The sequence below is a fragment of the Leptonotus elevatus genome, chromosome 18 (assembly GCF_054856555.1).
Source record: "Leptonotus elevatus isolate MCC_2025b chromosome 18, RoL_Lele_1.0, whole genome shotgun sequence".
Lineage (NCBI taxonomy): Eukaryota > Metazoa > Chordata > Actinopteri > Syngnathiformes > Syngnathidae > Leptonotus > Leptonotus elevatus.
This window is the reverse complement of record NC_141256.1, coordinates 11,852,433-11,877,683: the sequence shown is the minus strand read 5'-3', so window position 1 is coordinate 11,877,683 and position 25,251 is coordinate 11,852,433. Positions and strand designations below refer to the sequence as shown.

The following is a 25,251-nucleotide window of genomic DNA, read 5'->3' as shown; positions in this document are numbered from 1 at the left end:
TAATATACCAGCATGGTGATGTTATACAAACAATTAAAAACTAAATGTTCTCAGTGTCTCGGTTTGACACAAAGCAACTTGCACCATTGATTACTGACAGTGGGACCTCCTCCACCTCCTTATCTATCCCCCCTTTTCCTTGGGAATGGACGTCCAATCAGGAGAGAGCAAGAAATGCAATTAGCTGCTCGAGGAGCAACACGGCAGTGACATATGATCAACATGGAGACAGTGTGGAAGAGGAAGATGTACATATGAGCAAATGAAGGTGCTGCATGGAAAAGCTTGGTCAATACCCAAAAGAGTCATTATAGCCCATCTACACTATCCGTCCAAAACAGCCTTGCCACCCACGCCGCAGCACTTTTAATTAGACCCCGTGCATTACGGCGTCCTCTCTAGCACTTTGCAAGTTTCGGACAACGGCCCTGCAGGGGCACGCGGGAAGCTGAGGGATGCAGGGTGGGCGGGTAAGGTGGGATGTCGGCGCGTGGTGTGGAATGCGTGTGCGGCTCACCTTGAAGTCAACGAGGAGAGGTTTTCATACGCAGCCACACGGATAATGAGCAGCTGGAGTTTTGGTGATTTCCTGTGAGGGCGACATAAAGAGGAATCAGCAGTCTTCAGGACTCATTATCTTGCTGCTGCTGTCACTGCATTAAAAGTAGCGGTCACTAAACCTCTCAGCACCAACTCTTCCCCCCCAAAAAAAACACCCTGACAAGCTCAAAAGCAAACATACGGGCGGATGTTTTTTAGTTTACCAACAAACTAAATGTAATACAGTAATTCTAAGGGTGGGGCCTGACAATGAAGACAAGTCTGGCTTCTTGCTTTTGGTTCTAAAGGCCTCGATACAACAATCCGAAGTCAGGAAGTGTCCATGCTCATATAAAGCAAGAAGGTGGATTATCATTAGGGGAAAAATGAGTAAATAAAGCAGCGCGAATCAATACATAATGGGGGCAAAGTTTTTTTTTTTTTTCCTGATATCTGTAATTTAGTGTTACAAGGTTCATAATTTTTTAGCTTTTTACTAGGGATGGGTGAGTACCTATACATGTATTGTTATTGGCCTGTTACCCGGCCTTATTTCAAGTATTGGCACTTGTCGCCGTTACACGATCATGAACTACACATTAGAAATGAGAAGAATAGAAAATGACCATTAAAGGAGCATCATTCAAGTTTCTCAGTTTTTGCAGATTTGTCAATCCCACTGGCGAAAAGCAGAATGGAAGTCGGCCATGTGCACGCGCCCAGAGTGCCGAGATGTTTGTTAGTCAGTGCGCGGTATTTTTATTCTGCATTGCTCTTCATAAATAGACCCTTTCACATTTTCGTGAGGAGGTCTTACCATTTTAACAAGAAGAAAGCAAGCTGTGGGTCCCGTTTCACCCTCTTAGGTCTTTACACCTCTTCAATAGCATCGTGCATTAGCTGTCCGTGAACAACCGCAAGCGCTACCGCCGAGCATGAGAGCAATAGAGAAGCGTGCATGCGCCTGACGTCAAACAAAGGAAGAAACATACCCGAAACCCTCATCATTATTATTAGTGACTACTCAGGAGTTTAGTACTCGAACATCCCTGATAAAAAATGGAACGGTCCGCATTAAACTAGTTACCGGGCTGCTGTATGAAACATCTGTAAATCCAGCTCCCAAAGCCAGCCTTGCAGTAAACCTAAGATTAATAGCAGAAACTACGAATATGAACATGTGAGGTTCCTGACTGACCGAGGTTTGCGTCACACACACAGGTCCATAATGGATGTGTTCGGCGTTATCCGTTCGGGATGGAGGTATGGCACATTGAATTAATCACGGAGACGGCGAGGATGAGCGATGACGGGTTAGGTCGAGTCATGGATAAGCTGATCCGGGTGGGCCAGGCTGAATATCAAGTCAACCAGCATCAACAGTTGACCTTGCTACTATCTAGTATCTATATCTATCTAGATGTATACGCGACTCCGACAATAGTATGCAACACTTTATCACAACCTTTGAAATCTGCCAATAGATAAAATATGACTATTGATGGAGCTTTCACTATATTGGGAATTACTGGCATTGGCGCAAAGTTTAATAATTCACGCACACACAAAGTATGAATACATTTGTATAATGTATGATAATGTGAAGGTTAGACTTGAATTTTACACTCAAGGACCATTTAGTAGATTTCTCACCGGATGTCTGGACTTGCTCTCAAGGCATTTTTTTTTTTGGCGGAACTGTGCGCAGTCATCCCATTATAACAATTTCTGCTTTAAAAATGATACTTCTAACCGTCTGCAACTTGAAATTGATGGTATGAAATGTCATCTAGTTGAATGAGCACTTACAGTACAAAGGACAGTGGATTTGGAACAAATCTCGGGGTATGAATTTTTAGCCAAACCACACACCTAACACGAAAATGGTAGCATAAAGTTAGCAATACCAGCACACTATGCTATTTAACAATCTCAAGAAGCCGAACCAGGGTGCCATTACATTCGCTAATATACAATAGCTGGATACTCAATGTTCCTTTTCACTTATATTGTACGTAATCACACTGAAAAGACATTTTATCGACAATGGAGCGGCCTTGAAGGCAATGCTTTGACGCTAACGCCTCATGCTAACTTTATGCTTGTATAAATGAATGTGGATGTTGAATGTGTTAAGACCTTTTTGGGAAATTCAGATCTTTCACAACTAACCTGTACACCTTATGTTACAATAAAGGTCCGAGACATTTTTGAGTTTTCAAATGATTTAAATTCTTTAAGAAATTAATTTCTCAGTAAAAAAGAAAAAAAACAAAACATTCTAGAGTCTTCAACAAACCTATCACATTTGTTTGACACTGTCGAAGAAAGAACATTTCTTTATTGAGTCTGAAGGACTTTTCACACTGCATCAGTTTTCATGGCGTTTTGATTTGCGTAGCAGCCAACCAGGAAGTGGCAGTGAGTTTTTTTTCCTGCTGGTTGGTTGGTCTATTGCTGTTGGCACTTTGAAATCACTCTTGCGCCTTCTGATGCCACTTCGAATGAACCCCTTTTCAATACGAGTGAGCAACAAGACCTTCCCTCCTTCTGTCGTCTCAGCACATATTTCAGTGTGAAAAACCTTTTCACATACAAGCCAGTTTACGGTCATCAACAAATCTATGAACCTAACACATGAAATGTATTAACTTCATTAAGTCTTCAATAAGCGCCATGTTCTTTATTAGCGCTTCAGATAACTCCTCATGAAAGAAACATTTGTGTTTTTAAACATCAGACAACTCCGTTTACGGCAAATTAAAGTAACACGCAAATCAAAGCCTTGTAAGTTTCCTACTTCTGAAGATGACGATTTAAGAGTTTTCAATTAACTTCTAAAAAAATGACGAATTTATGGAAATGAGCAAAAAAGACTCAATGGCAAAAGCCAATAGGTGGAAATAATTCATAGATAGAACAAAGGATTCATGATGCCAATTGGAAGCCATTCATACCGAATCACATTATTACTAAATCATTCAAACTCTCCCATCTGTCCGTGTGTCTTTGGTTGCCTTTGATAAGCATCAAATGAGCGGTTCGTCTGGTTTATTTAGTCATACGAAACAGTTTAGCAGTGTTGTGCGCAGTAGTGACATAGTAGCTTTTTGTGATAGGAACAACTTTGTAGCGATACTGTTATCACATTATCTGCACTTTATCACGACGCAACATGTTATATTATATCACCGATACTATATCACGAGACAAAGCGATACGTCATAACATCGATATTTCCCGTCTTGCATCGATCCTGTCAAAATCAAGATGTATATTTTCACACGTGTAATAATACTCTCGAGCTCGATAGTCTGATCGCGAGTAGCGACATTCCAGCTAGCGTGCTAGCAATAACTCCATTTTGCCGTAACGTTAGGTTATTACTAATAAATGATATTGATAGTATAGCTTGTGTTTTAAAATCTCTCATCTCAAAGTCCTCCTCAAAATGTGTTCCTCTTCGGCAGCCTCTCCTCTTTAATCTCACGCAACGAGCGACGCTCTGGCCGCTCCGCTACGACGACATATGCTAATGCGTCCCCAGCTACATGAACGGAAATCAGGCCATGGCGAGAGAAAATGCAGCTTTGGGCGGGGTGGGGGGGGGGGGGGGTTGTGGTGGGGGTGGCACACTGTTCCACAACAAAACTCCAGACAGACACAGATAAGAACACGTCAAATTTGATCAGCGGTGAATTATGCATCAGGCCACTTATAGAGTTCAGGCTTTCATCTCTTCATCTGTCTCTATAATCACACAATGCTGTACACCCCCCCCCCCCCCCCCCCCCCGCCGCACATTCAAATGAATTATGTGCGTACTTGAGTAGGAATATGTCCCATTCTCAGGCAAAGTCGTTTTAGCATCCGTTCCTCCATCGCATTTCCCATCACAGCTCACACCGGAAGCTGGAGCTTTTCCCAGCGAACCTGAAGCGAGAGGCGGGGCCTGGACTGATCACCTGCGCAAACAATGAAGAAAATAGAGATTTTAGTAAAAAAATAGTTGACCTGTTTTTGTAAACATCAGCCAATTTAGCCAATTTCAAGCAATCTTTTTGCAAACAAGACTTTTCTTTTCAATAAACTTCAAAGCAATGTTTTGCCAAAATTGAAAACAACTTAAATTGACTATTATCAGCACTTGACTTAAAAAACACACACACATCAAAGACCGCTTCGTTATAAACAACTAACACTGTGTTTGTAAAATACTGACTAAAATGATTTACAATCTTTCGTAAACTATGAATCAAACGCAGGAAACATTAAAGACAGACTTGAGTGAGCCGTCTTCATGCTAGCTTGTGTCATACCTTGGCTTTGGTGGCGGGTTTATTCTCCACTGAGTGCTCTTTACAGTGTCAGACAAATTACTGTCCTTTCTCCATGCCAAAGCTCACGAGTACTTCAACGACCCTCCGCTGTCATAGCTACCTTTTTTTTTTTTTTGTGGCAACAAGCTGCCAAAAAGATTACGTGGCTGCAGCTTGACGGGAAGCACAAGATCGATATGTGACTAATGCGATCGGTCTTCCCCCTCTGAACCATGCGAGTACGACACAGCAGTTATTTTTTTCTTTTTTTTTGTCTTCGCCACCTCTTCCCGTGCTGAGACTCCTTCTGATGCGTCTGATGTCCTTATCCCATCACTCAGCGCAAACGTCAGATTCTGTGGTGCATCAGACTTCTTGTCAGGAAGCATTCAGAGTGCACTGTCATCCCCCTGCAAGTGGAGCTTATTAAAACAGACAATCGTGTGAGAAGATGATGTTTCTCCTTTGTTTTTAATAATATTTCTGATACAAAATTGAACATTTTTTATTTTTAGGGACAGGCCGATATTGTTGACGATATTGGGCATTTTGACGAATATCTGTATCGGCTTTAAAATGTTTTATTTTTTATTTTTTTAATCTGATGGCCGATTAAAAAAACATTTTAATCTCAAATAACTATTTATTTAAAATCTCAGTTAATTTTATAAGAGATGCTGTTGACCTTGGGAACCTTCTGAACAAATTTTTTTTTTTCGACATTAAAGCAAAGAAATGTGAAAGACTGAAAGTTTAGATTTCAGTTCTTTTTTTTAAATTTTGGGAAAAACTATTTACTGCAGAAAACAATAAAGAGCTATGGTATTTACTTGTTTACGTGACGTATTGATAACCTTCGGTGCTCTCTGAACATTTTGTTAGAAATTTAAAAGGATGTCTATTGTCTTAAGATAAATTAAAAAAAAAAAATCTAAATTTTGACAAGTCAGAAAAGTCAAGATTGACATTTGTATTAATTATTTTTTTTAAAGCCAACATAACCACCCCCCCCTTTTTTTTTTTTAACTGAAAATGAATATCGACTCAAAATATCTGTTATCGGCCTCCTTGACTAATAATAATCGGCATCGGTATCCTAAAAAAATCATATCAGTCTATCTCAAGTGTTTTTCTGCTTCCCCCACCCAAGTTAATGAAATTGTCATAGCACCTTAGGAGATCGCCGGCGTGTAAGCAATAACATCTGGCGAGGAGATGGTGCAATTAACGTCCATACACTCACTTGCTCACTCACAGGCACACACGCCTATTCATGAGCGACCGCCATAAAAGTATGCAGAAAAAGATGCTCCTGTAAGTGCATGACAGCCGCTCAATTACTCCTCCAACTTGAAAGACAAATTTATTAATTGGATTTAGTTGGTGGCCCATCTGATTAGGATACCTGCTTCCGATTCTCACTCATTTGGGCGAAATCTTATTTTGGAGTTTGTTCAAAATGGCTGCTTTAAACCAAAATGGCAGACAATTTCGTGTCATGATTTGAAGTGGTGTCAATGGCATATTTTTTTTCTCCTAGCCAAGCTATTTGTTTAATTGTGAGTCAACCCAGACGCAATGACAAAAAAAGTGTAATTTCTCACAATTTTACGATGCCTATTATCAATTAAGTACATACGCTTCAACTCGTGTCAATTCAACCAAATATTTAAGGACATTTTTCAACTTTTCTACGGAAGTGTGGAACTGTCAACATTTTTGACTGGCAAATACGTCCACATGTATTTGCAAGTATGTTCGTATGTACTCGTAGGATAAATACTTCAAAACGTTGCATGGCATGCGTATACACCGTGGAATTATGGGACAAAAAATGCCTAACGTAAATCAAGCATTGCAGACCTAATAAATCATAAAAATGACGAAATAACAATGTCTACCAGTCTACGTACTTACATTTTTGAACATATTGGTATAATGTTGGCCAAATGCAAATTATTTTTACATGCGTAAATCAATATCTGTGACATTTTGGGGAAAAATGTTGTCTTTAGCATTTAGCCTTCAAACACGTTTGCAAATATACATGTGACGTATTTGCAAATAAGTTTGAAACAAATTCGATGTTGCGAAGGGAAACTGGCTTCTGGAGCGGAAATTTTAAAAATAACCTTTTTCAATTTTATTGACTTATGGCAAGACATCTAACTCTTTGCCATGCTTTACTCGCACCCAATTTAGTGGCACCCATCTGTCTATTATACAAGGTTCTAATTTGGTCTGAAAGTCTGAAAGAAAATGACTAAAATGGGCAGACATCCCGTGTCTTTTCAGACAAGGCTTTTTGAGATGTATTTTTTTGTAGATCTACTCATGATATTGCGACAATGAGACTGAAACATTTCTACCAAATTACATGAAGTATGTGAAAGTGGCAGCGGGGGGGCAACGTCTTTAACAAAGAAAAGAAAAAGGGCAAAATTACCCTTAAATGGGTGCCTCAAACAGGAAGTCTGCCATTTCCGGCATGGCTTTTTGAGTCTTTTTGTGTGGGTCTACTTATGATGGATGTACCTTGTAAATCTTATGTTGCTAAGTGACACTTTTCCACAAAATAGCCCCATAATTGCCGTTTTTAAGCAAAATGACAGACTTGTGTCTTTTCATACATGCCTTCGCGGGAGAGTTTTTTTTTTTTTTTTTTGGGTCCATCTACTCATCCTATACGTACACTACCTGGTCAAGCTCAAGTTAAGTGAAAATGTCTGACGGGGCTGAATTTTCAAAGCATTGTGGCGGACTCTCCCGAGCCAAATATTTGGTTCAGCCCATCGGTATGCAAAATACGATCTCATAGACTCACATTTCGCGAGAACTACTTAAGCCCGACAGAAAGGCTTGCGTGCTTTTTAATGAAGTCTTTAATCAGCTCGCGACGTGACCATCTATTTATTAAGCAGCGCTGCTGGTGTTTCCCAATGTTCTTTGGCACCTGAACATCTCTTCAGCAGTGCTGAGGGCAGCGAATTGAACCAGTGTTAAAACACGCACACACATGCAGTACATACACCTCCATTCTGCTTGCCTATGCTCTCAGGAGACACACTCATCATCATTTCACCCCCCCCCCCCCCTAGCTAACATTGTCATATAAAGAAGTAAAAAAAAAAAATGCCAGCAAAATTGCTGTAAAGTGATGAAGAGTAATGTGCGCCGCTCATGACAGCGTCATCCGCTTTTTTAGCTAAGCTGCAGATCAGCTTGGTGGTTTTTGTCATGCTGCTCAAGATGCTTACGTTACTCTTACCACATTTTTCCTCATAAAACTACTTTTTGAAACGTAATCTTTATTCATGAAAAATTACGAGTTGAGTCTCAAAATGTTTCATCTAATCTCAAAGATTGCGGCTATTTTCTCCAAGAAATATTGGTATGTTTTTTTCCCCTTCTCATAATTCTACCACTTTTCTTCATATGATGATTTTTTTTTCATTATATAATTCTGATTATATTACTCTTTCCTCAACAACAGTAGTATGTCCTTGTAACATAATTCATTTATTTTCTTTTCTTTTTTTCTTTCCATTGTTGCTTTGCAGTGTCTTCGCCCTTATTTATTTCCCATTGTTCTGAGTAATGGCCGAGCAATTTTATTTTTTTAATACAATCTATAACTGGCTGACTTCATGTTAATATAAAAAGAGACAAGAATGATAAGTATGTTTGTGCCGCACGTCAGGGGAGAAAATGACACGGTAATAACAGCCGTGATGCTTTCTTTTCATGTGTTGCGAGGTGATTACAATTCCGCTCCATCGGCCCAGTGGAAAAGCAGCCGTGTAAATCAAATCCGCCGTCTTATGATGGCGAGAGAGACGGCAACAATTTTTTGTAGCATGATATGCAATATTCATCGCGCATCAATAATTCATTTGTTTTCTCACAAGTCGGCCTAAAGTGATTGTGGCCCTGTTTCATTTGGCCACGTATTCAGTGGTTAGATGCGGAGCGCTGTTTGGATATCTTTCCATGTTACGCACTTACAGTTCGTGTCTGCTGGTTTGTGGCCGAGTGTCGTTTTTCTTTAACCGTTATTGAGACAAGGCACGTATTATACATGAGGAAAAATCGTGCGGAACAACACCCAAGATTAGATTGTATTATACTGAAATAATGATGAGCCCGTCATTCATTCACAAATACTTACTTGTTGTTTTCTAATTTGTCCACTGTTTTTTAAAATATATATTTTTTTATGCTAGAGCATACAGAAAACTTTGATACAACTTCTGTCATAAAGAGGTCGCTTAAAGCAATGGTAGTTATTACAAAAAACGGCCAGCAGGTGGCAGCAGAGTATAAGAGATCACCCAGGGCCATGTGGCAACAAGCTCTTTTCCCCAGTGTTTTCAACAGGTTTGTGAATAATGATGAAACTTAGCTATATTCTAATGCTAATTGCTGCAAAACAACAAAATATAGTTTTTTTCCTGATGAAAGAAGAGACTCTAATCTTTCTTGTGGTAGGTTCCATGTTTTTATAGCTATAGATCAGAATATTCTGTCTATCAAAATCCAGTAAAACAGCCAGGAGCGAAGGGGGTTGCTTCAGTGAAAATGGCTGGGAGTGAATGAGTTAAACAAGCAATGCACTCAACATAATCCTACCTTTTTTGCTCGGCCCCAACTGTTTACCTTGCGCCAGTCCCCGCATTGTAACATTGGGACTATGCCGCCAGAAAAGCTCAGCATCCGTTGGGTCTGACCGGCGACCACAGCATTAGGCTAGTAGGACTACATTTCCCATGATTCTTAGACACAGAAGCAGGAAGAGGTGCTCATTACGGTATGACGAAAACATGCCTGTTAGCGATTAGACGTAGTCAGCTTAGTCGTATGAATCGCTATGGAAACTGTGTTATTGACATGCACGTGGGCCAAATAATTGGTTTGCTGACTGGGCTAAAAAAAGAAAAGAAAAAAAAGAAAAAGGTATGGGATCTGTGTAAAAGCGGGACAAAAACAATGGGTGAGATCCACTGGGACTGCCTCGTTAAGCAGTCTGATCACCCTGTGCACTGTCCATCCAATCAAGTTACGCTCCACTGGTGATGTGACACTGACGCTGGAAGGACATCATTTTTTTTTTATTGAAATTGAAATTCAAACGCGGAAATGAAATTTCACCCTCAAATGGCAAAGAGATACTTCCATACAAGTGCCTTTCCCAAACAACCAATTATCAACATCTGCTAGTACCCTCGCTCAGGTACAAACAATGATTACCTCTGGCCTTTTGGAGAGCGCCTCGTGTGTAATTTGGCGCCTGTCCGAATCCGCTGAAAAGTTAACCCGCGCGCGAGCGCTTCCTCTCGAAACGGTGGCATCGCAACTCGTGATGTCCCGAAAATGTATGGACACGCACCGGCTGACACGAAGCTCGTTTTTTTGCAATCTTTTCTAGAGAGATAATTACATTCTCAGCCAGAGAGCAGCAGCACACTGGGAATGTCTGCGCGGTGCGATTGTGCTGGCTCGGGCCATGATATTAAAGTAGCCCTTTTCTCCTTTTAAGGAGGCGTAGCTAATCTTTGCTGGATTAATCGAATGGAATTGAATAAGCCTAAATAGACAGTAGCGAGCATGCACGCAAGAATAACAATATCAAACACAGAAATTTCTATGTACACAAGAGACTGAGAAAGAACGAGCATACTGTATATGAATAATAGATGTGCCAACCTGTAAATTAATGAAAATATATTCTACTGTATGTACTGAAGTCAATGTGGACAGCAGTGCTGTATGTTTAAAAAAAAAAATATACACGCAGTGGAGTGGAACATATACAATGAAGCATATCCAAACAGAATAAACCACTATATTAAGCATGCTGTATACAGGCAGATATGTATGTGAAAGGCAAAAAGAATAGCCGACTACATTGTATAGAGTGAATGCAAAGAGACAGTAGCCTGTACATTAGATGAGCCGCGCACACGTCAACGAACGTCACTGGCAAAAAAACTCCGGTTCAATTTCTGCCTCCGCAAAGTCAAGCAATGTGCGCTTCAAAGGCCCTGATTTAATGGCAGTGAGTGGAGCCGCTTCAGTTGGCCGGGAGTCGACTGCCTTCCATTCCACAATGGCGCAAAATGCAAAAATTTCCAAAAGAGAAAAAAACCGCACAATTAGACCAAAGAATGTCTGTAAACTTGGAATGGATTCTGGGTCCTAGATATGTAATGTTCCGCAAGCCAAACTCACAATGCTAGGTTGCTGCAGCACAACATCAACAGGCGACAGGAACAGGGACAGGCGACAGGAATAGGGAGCAGGAAGAGCACACGTTGGGCTCATAGTGGCAGTGGAAAACATTGAGATGATTCATTTCTTCAATTCTGAAGACGACTTTTAAAGACTATGTAGCTCCGCAAATAGAATATTCTCCAATTCACTCTTTTCAAACTCGGAGGAGCTGGCTGAAGTGGCTGGGGAGAGGGAAGTCTGGGCTTCCATGGTAAAGCTGCAGCCCCCCGCGACCCGACCCCGGATAAGCGGTAGAAGATGGATGGATGGACATGGGCATTGGAACATATACAAACGGTTATCTAACTCTTGTGACCTAAGTTGTCAGATAATTGTAACAGATTTCTGAAGACCTTGTGCTGAGGTAAAAAGAAAACATTGAGGGCTCCATGTATGGGTTTACCTTGGGTAAGCTATGCCCCTGACATATGTAGTCTATGAATACTGTAAGTGGTTGACAGTGAATAGAAGCCAGCAATACAACTTACAATATAACATTTACATAACTGTGAACTATAGCAAGTATAGTATAATGGCATTATATCAAAATGGCAAGAAGGTGCAGTAAATTTGAAATTTGACTTTTTAATGCAAAAGATTACTAATTGCAGGTAAGCAGAATGCTCAGGTTTCCGAGGCCGCCTAAATGGCGGAGCACAGCTTAATTAGCGCCCTGCGTCGACTCTGTGCTGTCTCACCAAAACGGCCATGACAGAATCAATCGGACGAGTTGGGTGGAATCAGCGGGGGAGCGGCGGTGATCGATATGGCCGATAGAAGGTTCCAACGGTGTAAGAATGGATGGACCGCCGGTGCAGGTTAATCGATGGCGGCGCAAATGGTTAATGCTCTGATTACGGCAGAGGCATCTGGATGAATTCATTGCAAATTTTCATCGGATTTGTGCTTTGGGACTCGACCAAAGGGGCATGACACTCCCGTCGTACCTATTTCAACCCTGAACAAGACTCCCGTGTTCCCGCAGAGATTCGCCCCCTAAATGCCACGTTCTCATGTTTCACGTCATACCGAGCACCTCATCAGCCCGCATAAAAACCGAGCGAAATGTCACACTGGGAATTATGTTCTGAAAGCCTCTTGTTGAAGCTACTCATTGACACTGTGCTCATGCCAGCGGCCTCTTAATTGTGACCTTTTAACGAAGGCCGCTTAATTCACTTAATACGTCTCGGGTGCGAGAAATTAGGTTTGAATTCCAGCAAAGATTTTGTGATAGGAAAAAAGAAACACACAAACACTTCAATTCTAGAAGGATTTGTAGTTTTGGTTCAAAGAATGACAGCGATTATTAGTTAGGTGGCAGCATTGCACATGACAAATGACAAGCTTTCGTCATTGCAGCTCCCTTTGCCGGATCTGGTGGATCACTGCCCTGCTTGGGCCCAACACTATCAACTAGAACAGTGAAGAAAGAAAATACAGTAAATGACTTTCCTTTTTCGGTGTTCTTTTTTTCACGACTACACTTGAAACGTGAAAATTGCTGAAATGCTTCCAAGTAACTAAGGAACCAACAGTCAGCATTCAATAACGACCCCTTGCCTCGCACCTTTTGTGCTCGGCCGAGGTAAAAATGACTTCAATGTTATTTTTCCGTTAGCCCAGTATTTACCTTGATACATTACAATAGCTTGCAATATGTTTAAATGTCTCTGTGACGTCTAAATATCTCTATGGTCCAACTAACTTCAGTTATGCTAATTCGTTAGCCTAGCATAGATGAAACAGGAAGTGATAACCAGGCATCTATTTATAACTTAATTGACCACGTCGTTGGTAATATTCTCACAGCTTCAAAACACACCTGGTGAAATCATTTGAGCTTGCCAACGATGAAATTAATCAGCGCCATACTCTCGACGCACCGAGATAAAACAAAAAGCGGTTACGAGCCGAAAAATAAAAATGACCTCGCGCAGTTCAAGGGCACCGGTGTCCGGCGTAAAACGGACGGCGGACATGACTAGTAATTTAGATTTTAATGGAACATTTCTAATGGCCTGTTATAAATGTCGACTGCACTGAAATGATTTTTCCCCCCCCATCATCCGAGTTTGCCGATGAGGCAGTGACATTGTGAATGGAAGGAGTCCCTAGCTTAAACAAAGAGCAATCGTTTTGGATCATCGCCGCTGGGTGCTATGTGCACACTTCTTATGTTTGAGGGTAATGTATGAAACATTGAGTGATTAAGAGGTTTTCTAAGAAAGGGTGTTGCTAGGAAACAGCTACTGTAAGGTCCGGCCACTGTGCACACAGCACTTCAGTGTTCCAGTTGAGCGATACAAATAAATAAATAAATAAGTAAACTCAGTAAATAGTAGTGCTTTTTTTTTGTTTGTTTATCAGTATGGTGTCATCACAGAAGCAGTCTAGTGCAGTGGAAAGGACAAGTCTCAAATGTCATTAGGGATGCTCGATACCACTATTTTCCAGACCAATACCAGCACGTGTGCTCACGATACCTCTTGTACTTTTGATTGATAACATTTCAGTTGAGAATTTGCCTGTGCGTCAAACTGCCTCAGTAAAGCGGCAACAACAGCCCAGGAAGACTTACTCTATGTCCGTTTTTGTTGTTGGTGTCCTTAAGTATCAGTGGCCAGTATCGGCAGCCTCCACGTGGATCCGATACCTTAAAATAAGGCTGGTACCTGTTTTCGATACTCGCCTGTCCCTCTCATTTAGTTGAATTTACATTGGAAAATGCGTATGGCATAACCTCACATGGCACATGTATCAATGCAATGTTATATCATCACCATCAGGGGATGTTCAATATCACTTTTTTTTTCAGACCGATACTCGGGGAAAAATAAGATACATGAAAAAATATGGCGATAAAATATTGTTTAAATTAAATCGCTATACAAACGTTTTGAGAGAAAAAAACATTTGGGACGGCACAAATATTAGACAATATACATATGGCACATGATATTTGGGCTTTTGCGGTTCACAACATTATTATTATTATTATTATTATTTATTACAGTATTAAGGCTCTCTCATCTCTACGTTTTTTCCCTTCTCTCTCTCTCTCGCTCTCTCTCTCTGTCATTCACTCTCACCCCACTCTCCTTGTTATTGTCCTCTCTCTCCCTTTCTCTCTCTCTCTCTCTCTCTCTCTCTCTCTCTCTCTCTCTCTCTCTCTCTCTCTCTCTCTCTCTCTCTCTCACCCATCAACATCCTCCTCCTCCGTCCTCCTCCTCCCAGCCCCTAACAGCTGCGTCTCTCCAGCCTTCCCTGACGCCGACTCTCCCATACTGATGAGCCCGGGGAGCCGCGCACGCACCTCCTCCTGACGTCGCCTTTCCCGAGCTCACACCGGCTTGCGCAACAACACTGACCGAACGAGCCGCGGGAGTGCAACCACCACCCCCCCCGCCACCCGACCCCAGCAACCTCACACTCTCGCCGGCTCCTCTGCACTCAAACGCGGACCTTCGGAAACCGATCCGCCCGAGAGGTGGGGATGCGCGCGTCTCCGCCACCGCTGCTCTCGCCGCCCGGCCACTCTCGCATCGTTACGTCCGCGTAGATTCGGCTCCCGCCAGCACATCTGGACCTCCAGGAGGAGATATGCGCGACTCGACCGCGCCACTGCCCGCCTGCAGTCCTCCGCCACGGCACAGTCCCTCGGGCTCCTTCGCTACCTGCCCGGAGGAGCCGATGCGAGCTTGCTGAATAAGAAAAAAAAAGGGCCCGCAACCGACACTTCTCGAACCTTTTTTTCTTTCCTGTGAGGCGGAATTCTCGACGCTCAGATTGATTGCTTCTCCTTTGGATCATGCAGAGATTATTACTACGGTGAAGGAGAGAGAAAATCAAGGATGGATCCGGTTATGTGCGTTGTGGGGCTACTGGCGCTGCTCGTGGAGGGCATCCGTTGCCAAGGAGTGTATGGTGAGTGAGTGAGTGACATGCATGTCTATGACCTTGCAAACATAATATATCATATAATCAGCATTAGCATTAATTAGGCACACATGTAAAGCCACGCGACTGGGATTCTGGTGTAATCCTTGGACACGTTTGAGTGTCCGCACGTAGACGACCTCATCAACATGATAGGTGTCACTCTTATTATGTGACGGTCCTCATCTTTTTTGTGCAACCGGTGGCACAAGCGGCGAGTCGCCATCATGATTCAGGATGGAAGCTCACGTGCGCTCTACTTACAGCTGAGCGGAATGTGAAGTCATGTGTGCGGATGGGGTGGCTGTTGCTTGGCACCGGAGCTGTGTTGTCATGTGTGCAGGAATGATGCGAGTCTCCGGTGTTATCTAGGAAAAGCTGTATTGGGCCTCATCTGCAAAAACAAAACAAAAAAACTCAGCATGGAGGTGTTCGGTCCTCCCAAAAGCTCCCCCAGGCCCTCGTCCAATATTGACGTTCCGAGAAATTGGTCCTCGCGTACAGACGCGCATTAAGAGAGAATGGCGTCCCATCATGGCTCGCCGTAGAGGAGTTGGTGATGGAACAGATGGAGCTGTGTTTTTTTAAAAACTCCCCTGCGCTTGTGTCGCCGTGCCGTGTATTCTCAAAATGGTCATCCCCCCCCACACGTCCTCATCACTATTCCGCTCTAAGTGCCGCATCTGCTCTGTATGCATATACAAGCGGGGGGACAGTGCAATGTGATGATGCGAGAAAAAAAAAATTCCCAAAGCTCGCCGCGTTCTCTAATTGGCCAGAAAGCTTAATCGCCTTCGGAAGAACCTCTCTAAAACATTTAGATTCAAACATAAAGCAGTCCCGCTTAATGTACTGGTGTTCATGTTTCCACTTGCTGAACTGAGCTCCAGTATGTACAATTTCAAATTGTGGCGTAATACGTTCTAATCAAAGGGAGAAATTCCACAATCGAGACAGATCAATAGTTGTGCCCCTCCCACACTTTACGTATTCAAACACGCTTACAAAATAATACAACCATATTGCATAGAAAATGCTGCACATATTGTCATGTTTGTGTACATGCATGTGCCTTTCAGAGGCGGGGCCTGGTGGTGTGGTGTAAATCGGTGAGTGTCTGAGTGTGAGCTGTGGCTAACAGCAACTTCTGCTTGAGTGTGCTCACTTTATAGGTTACTGTTTTCTCGGCGTTCAAGTAACTCGTTCACTCCCAGCCATTTTCACTGAAGCAACCCCCTTCGCTCCCGGCTGTTTTACTGGATTTTGACTGATTTTGCAAGGCCCACAGAATATTGTCTTCTCTTGCTATAAAAACATGGAACCTACCAAAAGAAAGATTAGAGTGTCTTCTTTCATCAGGAAAATAGTATATTTCTGTTTCCGTTTTGCAGCAATTAGCATTAGAATATAGCTAAGTTTAGTATTCACAAATCTGTTCAAAATGCAACATGGCCCTGGCTGATCTCTTATACTCTGCTGCCACCTGCTGGCCGTATTTTATAATAACTACCATTGCTCCAAACGTTCTCTTCAGTTCAGAGGCTGCATCAAAGCCTTCTGTATGCTCTAGCATAAAAAAAAAACATATAAATGCGTTTTTGGGACCATGGTAATATTTAAAATAGAACGTATTTAGCCTATACGTCTTTGGGAGCAAATGAGTTAACGGCTGAAAAGTCCATTGACGAATGCGTCTCTCCTTTCCCACATGAGGGCATTACAGTATTGTTTTTTTTATATTTTCTCACAAGTCCTTTTTTTCTGTTCTCTAACAAAGCGCTGAATGGCAAAATTCACAACAGGCATTTGAGTCCTGAATCGAGCAGGAACGTTTCCTGGTTCAATGAGTATTTAGTGTGTCACCGTGTGTCGTTTTAGCCACGCCCCCCACAAAAAACAAAAAATGGTGAAAAGCAGTTTTTATGCTGTAACTCCAAAATAAGCACGACATAGTTGTCAGCCTTTGAACACATTTTTAGCAAATATCTTCAAACATGTTGAATGTTGACAAAACACATCTCAGTATTCACTTTACATTGTCTGTAAGTAAAACTGGATCACTCTCTGACACGCTGTGGCACTTTTGGTTGGAAATCATTGTTATAAAGTACACCGTGTTGTTTGCTAAAGGCTTCGAACAGTCAGGCCCAAGTCGGCATCGACTCGTCAACTGCAACAAGCGGCAACAACGTCTGAGCTGTTGCGTCAGCCGATTTTTTTTCCTCAAGGTCCAGCGCAGTGCAAGCGGACCCAAAGTAGTGTCGATTAACCTCATCTTGTAAATAATCGAGAAGTCATCGTTCATGATCCTTATCAATGTATTGATCAGACGCTCAATAAGCCACGAGTGATGCGAGCCATTGATTGTGATGTGAGCACGTCCCTGATTCCGGCCAACCGAATGCTGTCGGCTGGATGAATAATGAATAATGGACTACTTTTCTTTGTTGTTCCAAAGATAAGAGCTTTTTTTAGGTGCATGATATGAATATAAATCCGAGTTAAACAAATCTCGCATTGATCCGAAGGTTACTTAACTGAATCAAAATGCCATCTTGGTGGACTTTGTGGCCCATAAACAAAGTAGCACGGTCCAGATGATCGATATAATGCTGTGTCTCCGTGGCGGTCTAAATAATACACACTGCAGTTGTGATTGTGATTAAATGCTTGGTTAATTAGCGTCGTGAATTGAATTGAGTCCCAAACAAGCCGAGATGAACGATTAAATTAAGTGTCATTATGCTTATTTATCTGCAGTAATTTCTCGATCTGATGTTTTATATTGAACGTCTCGGTCGTCGCCGTCGTCGTCACGGATTTCCGAGTGGAGGCAAAAGTGTGATTGAACACTACAGTATACTCATCACCACCCCCCCTTCCCCCCGCCCCTCCCTCCAACTAAACTGTGTAGTTGTTAGGGAGAAGTCAAACACCAGCGATGCTGCCAGAGTCATTAGAAGGGCCTGATGTGGGCCAGTCACCTCCAAAATACGGTGGCTGCAGGCCACACGAAAACATCTGCTTGCCTGCTCGTTTTTGTTGTGTTCACATCACACACTTTCGGGAGCTGATATTTCATCGGCAGATAGATATTAATACTGATTTGGTACAGTATTGTTTGGAATAATGAATCCGCCGACGGGCTTGTGTTTGCAGGCGCGTTTTTTTCTCTCTCTCTCTCAGGAGTAGTAATGCTTTATTTATGTGGTTCGTAAAGTATCACGTAAAAAAACTATCATGTACACAGTAAATTCTGTAGAGTAAATTTGACTCTATTGAGAGTGAATTTTTTAGAGTGGGACCAAAGAGCAGGATAATATTTACACTTGGAAGAGAGTAAAATAAAGATTTTGGGAAATAAATAAATAAAAGTCACTCAAGGGTTGCGGATTGAACTCATGACCTTCAGCTTCTGAGACTGCCACACTCTACCACCTTAGCTTTGCCCCTGCTACTGTTTGCTTATCTCCGAGAGCAGACCGTAAACGTTGTTTTTAGTCTCTTGGAGTTAGGAAGATTCCAGCTAGTAGAGTAGATCGTCTGTCTCCCAAGCTGAAGGTTGTGAGTTCGTTCCTCAACATTTGAGTGACCTTTAGTAAAAAAAAAAAAAAAAAAAAATAATCCAATTCTTTATTTTACTCTCTTCCAAGTGTAAATGTTACTTTAAAACCGAGTCTATTTGATCCCGCTGCTTTGATAGAGTCAAATTTACTCTTAACGCGTACATAATTTACTGTGTAGCTTTCTATTTACCACTTTAAAAAGCTTTAAGTTGTTTGGCGTTTCTTTTGAAATGTGGATAAATCTCTTCCCTCTATTTTTTTGTTCCATATTCTACCCAACACGCGACCATAACGCGTCTCTAAAACAAAGCACCAATTGACACACCATTACACACTTACATACTAATTTTATTACGTTATGGATATTGCAATAAAAAATGGCTCAGAGGGTTTTAATTGTGGGTTTCGGATCAACTATAGTCTATATTACGTAAAAAAAAGAGCAACAAATGCAAATTTGCATATACCAAACCGCAACTATGCAAGAGGTCCACTCTACAATAATTGGGCCAAATTTGAGCATTTATCCTGTTTTCAAAGTGAGCAAATGCCATATTATTGGATGACTCTGAAAGATTGTCTTGTGATGTTGGTTTAAAAGTGATTCCCTCCCCACCACCCCACTAGAAAAAAGGGTTTGGATTGTCTGTTTGAATCCAAACAGATTACGATTGTGGAATTGTGGATTTAGAAAAGCTCTCTGAAGATGTGGCCGTCTTTGATTTCTTCTTGGTGTTTTCATGTAGAGTCGATACCCTGTGGTAATGCGCTGCCTCTCACAGGCCAGTCTAGGTACTACAATGGCAATCGAATTTGGGGGAGTAGACTGGCAGATTGGTAGTGAGGCGGTCATTGCGTGTGTGTAATGTGTTGTTTCTCTCACATTAAAAAAAAATCCTCTTTTGATAAAAATCCTTACACGTCCAAACAAATCCAAAAGCACCTTGGTACAAAAAGCTAGCTGCTCGGTGTTAAATGGCGCTTAAATGACGGACCCTTTTTGTGTTCCTAGCACCAAAGGCATGAAAAGAAACATGACTGGCGTATGACAGCGCCAAATGTTTTGCCTGCTCCGCCACTTCATCTGGAGTTGTTCGCTGCCGCCGTGGTCCGCCTGCGCATCAAAGTCAGTCGGCGACAACCTCCTCCTGATCGCATTTCGTCTCATGCCGCACGGCGGCGGCGGAGGAAAAAGTTCCGACTGCGCTCTCTCCTTGCGCCCCTCCGCCCCCGTTCCCCCCGTCCCGCTTTCCCTCCCGCTCTGATTCCCGCTCGCATTGAAGTCCAAGCCATTGCCGCTTGTGTCTTTTCATGAGGCCCGGTTCAGACGCGCTGGCTTCTAAGCTATGCAAATGCATGCTGCCAGTGAAACTAAAGCCGTCTTTGTTGGTGCTCAGAGGCCTCTTCCACAGGGTCCTTCATCATTTCCTTGGATCAGGACCCTCGCATTTCCCACCGTAATGAGAGCAAGGATAACTCTATCTCCCTCTCGCCATCCTTATCTCCTGGCTTGTCTCTTGCCACAATCCCTGCAGAACCAATGGACATCTCAGGGTGGGGAGTACTTCAATCAGTGGCAAATGAGGGAATGCGTTGGTGCGCCGCTGCTAAAAGCAATCCCCACCCCCAGCGTGGTAGAAGCGTGCGGCGGACGCGTTGGGAATAGCCGGTTACTTCGTGGGTGGCCCTTCAGACGGCGGCGGCTTAATCAAACCAAATGTCAGTTCTCGTTGGACCGAGTCCTGAGGGTGGAGATTTGCAGGCTGGATGTGCACAGCGTGGGACTGTCTTTCAGCCATGGGTGTAGATTTGCCGCGCTCTGTCCTTTTGCTACTTCGAATTAGGCTGATCAAGGTGCATCCACCTTTTGCGCAGTGTGGTGAAGCCTCGAAACAAAGTTCCAAAGACGAGTGGAATCTTTAATCCCTCATCAAGAGTTCAGAGATATTTGGATTCGACATGGAGCTTAAAAAACTGATTTTCCTTAAATCTCGTCCTTGTCATTTGCCGTCCTTGTAGATAACTCAATGCTATACTTAGAAAAATAATAAGACAGCGGAAACCTTGTTACCTTGTTAACTTTGATTTGACTGGTAACAATTTGAATGTTGCAGGGATGTACTGGCGTAAAACGTTTTACTAGGCAACACATTCACACTAGGGCTGGGTATGGATTCTAATTTCCTCAATCGATTCAATTTCAATTCACAAGAGTTCAGTTCGATGCGATTTTGATTTTTTTTTCCGATTCGACTCCTTTCACCTCACTTATATCCGGTATCGATTAACCCATTCACTCCCAGACATTTTCACTGAAGCAACCCCCTTCCCTCCCGGCTGTTTTACTGGATTTTGACTGATTTTTGCAAAGCTCACAGAATTTTGTGTTCTATTGCTATAAAAACATGGAACCTACCAAAAGAAAGATCGGAGTCTCTTTTTTCATCAGGGAAAAAAGTATATTACTATCTGTTTCCGTTTTGCAGAAATTAGCATTAGAATATAGCTAAGTTTTATCATTATTCACAAACCTGTTGAAAACACTGGGGAAACAAGCTTGTTACAACATGGCCCTGGCTGATCTCTTATACTCCGCTACCACCTGTTGGCCGTTTTTTTTAAAAAATAACTACCATTGCTTTAAGCAACCTTCAGAGGTCAGAGGCTGCATCAAAGCCTTCTGTATGCTCTAGCATAAAAAAAACATCTACAAATATGTTTTTGGGACCTTGGCAATATTTAAAATAGAATGTTTTTATACGTTTTAGGGAGCAAATGAGTTAATTATAGAACATCAATTCTTCTTAAATATCAAGGACATGATAAAAACTCCACACGTGCTAACACGTGTTATTATCGCTTAAGTGTTATACAAACATTGACATCAGCCAGGATGAGATGGAAACATTTTCATAAATCTAATTCAATATTGTAAATATTCTGAACTGCCTAAAAGTGCAATTAATCAGGTCGTTCATAAGTGTAAGAAAATACATTTCAATTCATGTAAACTTTAAAATGTTATTTTCTTAAGAATTTATGGGAAAAGAGATATTAAAATAATCTATTTATGGTTTTATGAATCGATATCAGGTTTGAAAAGGGAAATCGATTTGATATCGATGACTCGATTTTTCTTAATCCCAGCCCTAATTCACACAGAATCAAGAGCCTATGAATACACAAGAGTTACCAGATTCATAGAAACAGCAGATTCAAGATGATTCCGTCACGTTCGTTTTGAAATGGCTGTGTTATTTCATTTATATGTTCATTCCTTGCTCTGCCCTGGCATAAATTTTCATTGACGAACAGTATGGCGGAGATCGTCAAACGCGCCAATGCGCACGAGGACGACAGCTTCCCAGGCGAGTGACAAAGAAGCAGAATTCAAAATGTTTCAGGGCCGCTTCTGATGAATAATCACGTCTGCTTTTACTTCAAACTGTGCTTTTCAGCTGAAATCTACGCCCGTCTTGAGTCGTATGCCTGTCAACAACAAGAAATGAAACCTGTAAAAAGCAATCAAATTGCGGCAGATCAAAGCCTTGGTTGACATTTAAGAATCTTTTTTTTTTTTTTTTTTTTTTTAAGGAATGCAGATGATGAATTAGCTGCTTGTTAGAATGTCAGAAAATGAAAGGGAAACTATTGGTTCCGTTTGGATGTGAGCTCCAAGACTTCATTATGCAGTTAAAGGCGCAAAAACTAAACTTTTTGATTGATCGCAGGCGTGCATCAGAGAGAGCCTAAATAAATAAAGTCGGCTCAGGGTTTGGGGATGCGGGCTTAAATACAGCAGCAACCAGCCAGGTTACAATAAGCCTCTTTCTTTTTTTTTTTTTTGGGCTGCTGGAGGGATTTGGCCACGACTGATCTAGAGGTAAATTGTGTACGTGAACTCATCACCGCACCCCAGAGGAGAAGACGGCCATTGTTTACTCACTAGACATGATACATTTTCAATGCAAATCACCAGTAAAGCCATACTTTCAACTATTGCTGTTGTGGGGGGGGAATAGTTCAATTGTGACTGCAAACCATTGCTTCAGTCACTGTTTGTTTGGTTTCCCAATGCCTGCTGAGGGAATTGAACCCGTCGCCCGTTTGCTGTTGCCGCGCTTGTGGTAAATTCAGTTCATTACATGGACGAGTCAGTGTTGTTGGAACCTCAACCAAACGGAATGGCTTTTGTTCTTGTCTCGGAAATCAATAGCATCCGGGAAGCTAATCAAGGGTCCATTTTGGGTAATCAGCTAAACGCTTGTTCCACACTGTTCCTGCAGTCCTAGAAAGGTTTGCAATGTTCATATTTCTACCCAAAACCTTTTCTGTAATAAGGAAACAAACGTTTTTAGAACAGCTCTCAATATGATACAGTGCAGTTCAAAACGTGTTGCTTGTATTGTTAGTATAATTTAATAATAAATGACACCATAGCTAAGAATCTACCTCAGTAGTGAGACAAAAAAATATGACAAAATTAAGAATGTATTTTCTTCTAACCAGGGGCAGATTGGCCATCTGGTATTTTGGGAGTTTCCTGATCAGCCGGTCCATTTCAGGGACTTTGATAAATATTCGGCGCATGACCCCTGAATTTTGAGTCGAATTTTGAGTCGAATTTTGAGTCGAATTTTGAGTCGAATTTTGAGTCGAATTTTGAGTCGAATTTTGTTCCCAGTCCATCCCTGCTTGTAACTGTCAAAATAGGAGCATAAAAGCTTTATTTGATGGACATTCCAACGGTATAAATCCATTTCAGGGTGTTCCTTAACCAAGTTGAATCCTTAACTCTTTTTTTTTTTTTTCTAACACAAATTACGGCTTTATTATCTCTTAAACTGGCACTTAATCCTTAAGATTAGGCCCTGAATTGGATTGAAATCGCCTTAAAAGTGGTCCTAAATGTCTTCCATTGAACTTTCTCAAGATTCCAACTTGGCTATAAAAAAAAAACACAGGAATGCATGTGACAATCACCACGTTAAGTGTCCACAATACATCGCAGCAAATTTAAATTGGTAATGATTAGATTTACTTATTGTCAGTTGTACTTTTATGTGGTGGGGGGGGGGCTTTTGCGTGAAGTTTCACTGTTTTGGTTGTGTTTCTTACCAGCTAATCTGCCGACGTGTTAATTAAATTACTGCTCCCCCGCGGCTAAACCGATGCCGCTTTCGTCAACCTGCCAGAAGTGCAAGGTTTATGTAATGTGTTCGCATTGCGTCGAAACAGCCTCTGCCTAATGAACACCAGGTTTTCTTTCTTCTTTTTTACCGACCCCCCCACATACACACAACCCTCCCCTCCTTATCCCGAGTTATCATCTTGGTGAGTGGCAGCGCTTCCAATCACAGGGAATTATACATGCTAGCAGCCATCAAAGACACGGCCGTGATGAGAGGGCCTTATTGAATATGAATGGCCGCTCCCGTCTTCCGTTATGTCTTTGCCGTCCGTCACTCAGTGGGATTGTCTTTGTTAAGCCAAATTGGCAGGAGAGTCGTTCACAATGGCGAGTGGTTCTGGCAAGTAGCGCAGTAGGGAAAGTAACGCGATTACCGCTTTTGGTAATACTGTAGTATGTTTTTGATATAATAAGACAGCTGTGTGCTTTTATGGGGGCAGACTTGACTTTGTATTTATGGTTTAATTGGGGCCATAAATCTTTCTTCTCTTGACTCTATAGACATCAGGAAGTATTAAAATCCTTAAGTGTACATTTTTGTTTACTCGTTTTTTTGTTGTTGTGTTGATTCTTTCTGGTATTATGTGAGGTTATTAATCATTTAACATCAGGAGGTATTAAAATCCAGATTTTTTTTTTTTTTAAGTTTTATTTTTTTTAATGAGTCCTCATTGGCTTCATTTTTATTAATCATTCTTCCTGTTGATTTTTTGACAACAGTAAATAGTAAAATGTTCCATATTCATTTCATTTTAACTATAGGAGTACTTTTGATTATTTTATGGTGTAGTAAAAAACAGTCATCCATTCTTTACGGCATTATGAGGGTTATTAAACATTCTACCATCTATTGTTTGACATCAGAAGGTTATGAAATCAAGATTAATTTTACATTTTATTGGTGTATTTTTTTTTATAGGGGTCATAAATTCTAACCTGCCATTCTTTGTGGTTTTATTAGGCGTTGTTAAGCATTCTACCTGATGATCTTATGACGTCAGCAGTTCATAAAATCCAAATATGCATCAATTATTTATTTCTTGAAATTAAATTGTTCAATGCAAATTCTAGCCTGACCATGTTTTATTGGGGCTCATATTTAATACAATTTCATGCTATTTTTAGATAATCAGGAACTAATAAATGTGTTTAAGGGTGACATTACAGTCCTTTGACATCAGGGGTCATAAATCCGTCATTAAGTCCTTTTTCATGTCAACGATAGCTAAAACCTCTGCCACCACGTCACAAATGTCAAATATCTTGAGATGTGGCGCAGTCTTTAATTAGTGAAGTTCTAAGCACTTGTAGGAAGTAGCGTGAGATGATTTTGTGTGTTATGGCACCCGCAAGAGGCTAATGCCAGCCTTCAACTATGTCACTTCAGCCCACACGGGGCCTACTAAGTGCTTCTTTTGTCGACTGA

At 41.6% G+C, this 25,251-nt stretch overlaps 1 protein-coding gene across 3 annotated transcripts in view; it reads left to right on the top strand.

Annotated features, from left to right (window-relative positions):
* LOC147158617 (MAM domain-containing glycosylphosphatidylinositol anchor protein 2) overlaps positions 1–25,251 on the top strand; it is a 223,234-nt gene that overhangs the window by 50,113 nt on the left and 147,870 nt on the right. Inside the window, exon 1 of one of the 3 annotated variants that reach the window (XM_086060427.1) lies at positions 14,363–15,056. The exons of the other annotated variants lie outside the window; for them this stretch is intronic. Within the exon in view, the coding sequence (XP_085916553.1) occupies positions 14,984–15,056 (73 nt within the window). The 5' untranslated portion in view covers positions 14,363–14,983. Of the gene's footprint in view, positions 1–14,362; positions 15,057–25,251 lie in introns of those variants that run through there. 3 annotated transcript variants of the gene reach the window in all.